Source organism: Triticum dicoccoides, chromosome 7A (assembly GCF_002162155.2).
Source record: "Triticum dicoccoides isolate Atlit2015 ecotype Zavitan chromosome 7A, WEW_v2.0, whole genome shotgun sequence".
Taxonomy (NCBI): domain Eukaryota; kingdom Viridiplantae; phylum Streptophyta; class Magnoliopsida; order Poales; family Poaceae; genus Triticum; species Triticum dicoccoides.
This window is the reverse complement of record NC_041392.1, coordinates 445,708,582-445,714,280: the sequence shown is the minus strand read 5'-3', so window position 1 is coordinate 445,714,280 and position 5,699 is coordinate 445,708,582. Positions and strand designations below refer to the sequence as shown.

General features: G+C 45.4%; 2 protein-coding genes across 3 annotated transcripts; one reads left to right on the top strand and one right to left on the bottom strand.

Annotated features, from left to right (window-relative positions):
- Positions 1 to 1,220: 1,220 nt before the first annotated feature.
- On the top strand, positions 1,221 to 2,364 carry LOC119332357 (major pollen allergen Ole e 10-like). Of its 2 annotated transcripts, none has more exons than XM_037605541.1 (4): positions 1,221 to 1,504; positions 1,673 to 1,704; positions 1,800 to 2,049; positions 2,143 to 2,364. In XM_037605541.1, exons 1-4 carry the CDS (start codon positions 1,429 to 1,431, stop codon positions 2,166 to 2,168), a joined length of 384 nt encoding a protein of 127 aa, XP_037461438.1. In that variant the 5' UTR covers positions 1,221 to 1,428; the 3' UTR covers positions 2,169 to 2,364. The 2 variants fall into 2 exon arrangements, with proteins under 2 accessions (XP_037461438.1, XP_037461437.1); XM_037605540.1 differs by having other exon boundaries at positions 1,628 to 1,704.
- A 25-nt stretch (positions 2,365 to 2,389) lies between these two features.
- LOC119332356 (mediator of RNA polymerase II transcription subunit 21-like) lies at positions 2,390 to 5,057 on the bottom strand. The gene is made up of 5 exons (XM_037605539.1): positions 4,664 to 5,057; positions 3,750 to 3,821; positions 2,997 to 3,048; positions 2,828 to 2,917; positions 2,390 to 2,678 (listed from the first exon to the last, which is right to left on the bottom strand). The coding sequence occupies exons 1-4, from the start codon at positions 4,970 to 4,972 to the stop codon at positions 2,841 to 2,843; spliced, it is 510 nt and encodes a 169-aa protein (XP_037461436.1). The 5' UTR covers positions 4,973 to 5,057; the 3' UTR covers positions 2,390 to 2,678; positions 2,828 to 2,840.
- Positions 5,058 to 5,699: the final 642 nt, after the last annotated feature.

Here is a 5,699-nt window from a genome sequence, read left to right as displayed (position 1 = left end):
CGACCCGCGGCGGGGAGACTCCCGGCGACGGCGGGGCGGCTCTGGCGGGACGGGGCGGCTCTGGCGGAGGCAGCGGTGAGGAGGTCGTGCGGGGGGCGGCGGTCTGCAGAGGAGGAGGTCGTGCGGGGGCGGTTCTCTTCTTTTTTTTTGACTGCGAGGCGATTAGCGATCGATCGTGGCTTGTTGCGTGGTTGGTAGCGTTAAACACAGAATGATTAAGGGCCATTAGATTTTGATGATGAATGGGTGTGATTGTTTGGATCTGCCCCTTTCTTTCTTTTATAGTAGTAGTAGATGCTATAAGAATTAGTGTAAAAGACAACCTTGTAAATTGGTGTCTCCTCTCTACTGTCAATGTGGGCTAAACTACATACACATCCCATATGCAAGTGAAACTTCTTTGAAATTTCAGTGGGCCAAGACCTGTTAGATGTAGCAAACATTGAGAAATGTGTCCATTGCTTGCAAAGTTTAATTAGAAAATGACATTCGTGGAAGACATGGCCGAAAAAAAAATGATGCTCCAAAAGGCTCGGAAATAACACGTTTGGAGCATCGATTTTGTTTTTTTTTTCTTTTTGCCACGTTTTCAATGAATATCATCCGATGCTGAAACTTTGGAAGATATCAAAACATTTGTTAATACTCCCTCCGTTATAGTATAAGTTTTGTTAGAAATTCCAATAGAAACTACATACGGATGTATATAGACATATTTTAGAGTGTAGATTCACTCATTTTGCTCTGCATGTAGTCCGTATTGAAATCTTTAAAAAAAATGCTTATATTTAGAAACGGAGGGAGTATTTGCTAAAAAAATCAGATTTTTTTTTTACATTTTTACAGTCAAGCTCACATGAGCTCGAGCTCGGTTTTACCGAATCCTAACTATGGCAGTCTTGTTGGAAGTGTAGCATATACCTGATGATAGGTAGAAGCAAGCCTGCTAGCGGTATATTGATACTTAGAACCGAGTTTACCTCGCGTGTCGTGTCGTGTCGTAGAGATACCACGCGCACAAAGCATGACAGTGCTTGTGTCGTTTTTATTTTCGCGTCATTTCCTGGTCACTTGTCTCGTAAAACCATGGTCGTAACTGACCCGTCCCCGATCCGGCTTGCCTGCTCCTTCTTCATGCTCAGAAGAAACGGAGGCGTTTTGGCGAGATATAAATGCGGCAACCCCGCAATGAATGCTGGGCATAAATTGGATTTGCTATTTCCTTCTTTTTGCGGTGAACCGCTTCTGCAGCACACCCTTTCTGCTTCGGCTTCCCCCCTCTTCTTCTTCGTCTGCATATATACACGCACACACCGCCACGCCGCGAGCATGAACTGAAACGGCGGCACACACCTTCTCCTCTGCATCCTCACATATAACATAGAGAAAACAGTTTCTTGCGTCCTCTCTCTTGGTCACAAGAAAGAGATGGGTTCGGGTTCAACCACCGTCAGGCTCATGGCCTTCGCCTCCGCTCTCGTGCTGCTGACGCACTGCACTCACGGTACCATCACTCCTCAATCTCATCTGCATCCTCAACTTGCTCGAGATTCTCCGAATTCCGTGGCAAAATCTCTCTGCAGATGTACTACTTTACTGCTTGGTCTCTGATCTATTTATACTGTAGTTTCTAACATCGATCGATTGTTCTCTCTGTGGCGAATTCTTTCAGCGGCAGCGGCACCAAGCTTTCAGCAGAAACAGGTGAGAGTCATTCTCCTGACAGACAGCTTATCTTCATCTTGCTCCAGGTGCCATGTTCTTCAGCTCTTGATTTACTCATAGTTTTGCTGCTGCAGGCTGCGGCCAAGACGTGGTGCGTGGCCAAGCCATCGACGGGCGAGGCGGCGCTGAGGGCCAACCTGGAGTTCGCCTGCTCCGAGAGCGACTGTAGCGCGATCCAGGGCACGGGGGGCTGCTCCGCGCAGAACGGCGGCGTGCTGCTGTCGCGGGCCTCGGTGGCCATGAACGCCTACTACCAGGCCAGGGGGAGGAACACCTGGAACTGCTTCTTCAACGCCACCGGCATCATCAGCATCACCGACCCCAGTAAGCATCACACATCTCATCTCATGCCGCCGTTTCTCAAATCTCTCTCTTGTGCTCATCTGACCGCTTCTTTCTCACTTAACTTCATTGCAGGTCTAGGCACTTGCAAGTATGCCTGAGACCAGGGGGGGTCACTGAAGCCGAGAAAATAAGATGTTTCTAGGATATATGTGTCTGTCCCCTAGAAAGTTTAGTGTGTTTGTTTTCACCATCAGAACTGCCATTGTTCGAATCAGGCATAGCTTCAGTGTTTTGAGTGATCATGAGATGTCCATCCTATGCTCTTTCTTTGACAGTGAAATATCATTTCAGTTACCCCGGTGAACTTTTACCAGACCAATCCACGCAAAGGATTCTTTAAACTATTTCAGGGTATAGGTGTTACAACACTGAACTTTAATAACTCATCCAGCAAGTGCTCATGGAATATCAATGCACGCAAGTTAAAACAAGACAACATTACTGTCGACAAATCTAGCTTGGAAGCTGTAAGACATTAGGAACTACTCCCTCTGTAAACAAATATAAGACATTTTAGAGGCTTGCACAAGACATTTTAGAGACTTGTACAAGAAAGTAAACACCAGAATGCTGGAAATTCATGTCTCCACCAACACAGGTGCGGCTACCTGAAATGGCACAAATTTGAATGGGAGTTAACTCAAGGCCTACTTCACTATTTTAGGCTATGCAAAAACATCCCGTGCTGAAAACACAATAACCAATTGATGGTTGATAGTTTACTAATATACCGGGGAAGGATGCCATTCAAACTTACATGCATAATATTACTAATCTGGCTTCTTCAAATTTATACAGTTATCTGTAGCTTCATTAAACAACACTTCAACCCGTTCCAATTCCAGTTCTGTGGAAGGAACAATATATATACATTAGCTGTTAGTCAGCTATACCATGATAAGAAGTGCAAAATTCAAAAATGTTACCAGCAGCTTCAAGTTGTTTCTGAAGCTCCAATCCAACAACTTCGTTCTCTGCCTGCAAATTTCAAGTTTACATGATTTGATTGCAGGATAAAAACAAGGTAAATGTGGATCTTAGACGATGCACTGTTAAGCATTTGCCAAGACAACCCATAAAACAAGAATTCGCTGATGGGTAATCGGGTACTGAAAAATGGTGGCCATTTTCTGGAAAATATCAGGAGGAACTAATTTTGTCCTAAAAATAATTACCATGAAACGTTATAAACTTGTAACATCAAGCATCTGCTTTTCTTCGGTTTAACTTTAAGAACACAAACGTTCATTACTAGTCTTCAGAGATAAATCTTTCAGGAGGACAGGTCTAACATGAAATGCTACGCACAAGCAGAACAAACAGGAGAAAGCATAACATTTGCACAATAGTATAATATACTAAAACATGTTAAACTGCCAGTAGCAGATACAATGAGACCACATCCAAGTGAAAATAGCAGATGTATAGTTGCAAATTACATGTTGCCGTCTTGTAAGTACTTTTCCTATAAATGAGGTGCTGCTGCATCCTTCTATAGCTTTCTCTTATGTTATGTGTAACAGATGCTTTAGTTTTCAAGTTTTTCATAATAAAGGGTGTTAGTGCCCTTTGATTCAGAAATGCCTGCTGCATAATTCCTTGTGTAACTATTTTGGTAAGTTAGCCTATGTTCGCTGATCATACTACTCTGATACTGACACCGTGAAGCTGAAACATACCTGAAGTTCTTGAATTCTTTTCAACTGATCCTCTTCAGATGACAGTGGTAATGCAGCAACAAGAGCATCAAACTGCATGGAAGGGACAATGTTTTTTTTTACTATTGTCAGAACAATACTGAAAGTAGTAACTAGAGGCACATTTCAGCACAAGTTTGGTCTCTTTCGAGATTAGCAAAATTGTGCTTCATGTTTGTGTACTACAGATGAAATATGGCATGACACTATCACATGATAAAATCATAATCGCAGAAGGCGTGGAAGACAAAGAGAGTATAATTATCACGATTACAACCTAAGAGAGGAGAAGTATGCTGATCATAATGTCCATGTAAGACAAAACATGGGCACTTTCGCTATACTATGTGCTCTAGCTGTATGACACAAATGATAAAACAGACAAATTTCCACTCTACCAGCAACGGTCTTGTAAGCATTGCAGGTAAAACAGAAGAACAGTAAAAGAAACAGGAGCACGGATCATCTAACAGCTAGGTCAGCTAACCCAATATATCGATATCACGGACCTGACACAACATGCCCTGCTAGTAATCAGGAACTATACCCTCATTCTTTTATTAATCACAGCATATTCTGGGTCTAATAATGCCTTATTGTTTTATATTGACCGAATTTAGGATAATGGATTGCAACATGTTAGCTAGCAGCTTTGTCAAAAATTTGAGAGTGCAATTTAGGAGGGAAATCGGTTTAAATTCATTCACAGAAGAGAGGCGACATCTGTGTTTGGAATCAGGATGATGAATTAGTTGCTAATGCCTTGCAGGTTTTGAATCAGGGTCATATATAAGTGCTCGTTTTATCAAAATAAGTTGTAGGAACTGGGAATTCCTCGAGCAGGTGTCGAACAGAGAATAAAAGGGGGGAGATGCGAGAGGGCACGGGATGCGCACCTTCTTTGCGGCGAGGACGAGCGCGTGGCTCATGGCCTTGGGTTGCTCGGCGAGGTCGAGGGCCGGCTGGGGCGGCGCTTGCGGTGGCTGCGGCGGTACAGGTGCCGGCGGCGGCGCGCCGGGCGCGGGCGGGGCCTGGGGCTGGGGCTGGGAGGCGGGGCCGTCGGGGTTAGGGTTCGGGTTGAGCGGGTCGGGGTAGCTGTTGGAGAGGCGGACGGGCGGCGCGTCGCGCTGCAGCGTGCCGAAGGTGTTGACGGCCACCATGGCCATCTCGTTGAGCTGCTCCTGCAGCTGCGAGATGATGTCCATGCCTGATCCCTCTTCTTCCTCCGATCTTCTGCTTCGGAACCCCTGTTTCTTCCGGGACTCTGGAGGTCCGAGGTCGAACTAGCAACTCAGGTCTACACCGTTTATGTGGGCTGGGTGGGTTTCTTCTCCGTAATCACATTCCAGCCTCATGGCCCATCTGCCCGGTAATTTTTTCTCTTTTTTTTCATGGAACTTCTGAGCTTTATTCAAACAAAAGTGTTCGCTGGGCGGTCAGCCAATAGGCTGCTAACCAGGAAACTCGGAATCTCAGAGAGCCAACTCTTGGTTATAGATACATTACATGCACGCTGGGCACACAAGTGTGCTGAACCGTTTGCAGATCTACTAACATGTTGAAATACAAAAGAATGAAAACTATCCGCTAGCTCATCAATTTCAAAGAAAACTAGTGCCACAACAGAGCGACTGTTGCGGCGAGTGTTCCATAGATTCACAATCTCCAGACTGTCGGTCTCCATAATCACATTGGCATAGCCTCTCAGATTTGCGAAGATTACTCCATCCCGTAGGGCTAGCGCCTCGGCGATCATAGGATCAGTGACCCCAAGATGGGGCTTGCACCAGGCGCCCATCGGTGTTGTCTGGGAGCGGGCGACACCCCCCGCTCCGCTTTTCTCCTCTGTGAACCGCACAGCTGCATCGGTGTTGATCTTTACTTGATCTGATTCAGGTGGTCGCCAACCATGTCTCGATAGCGTTGTAGCTT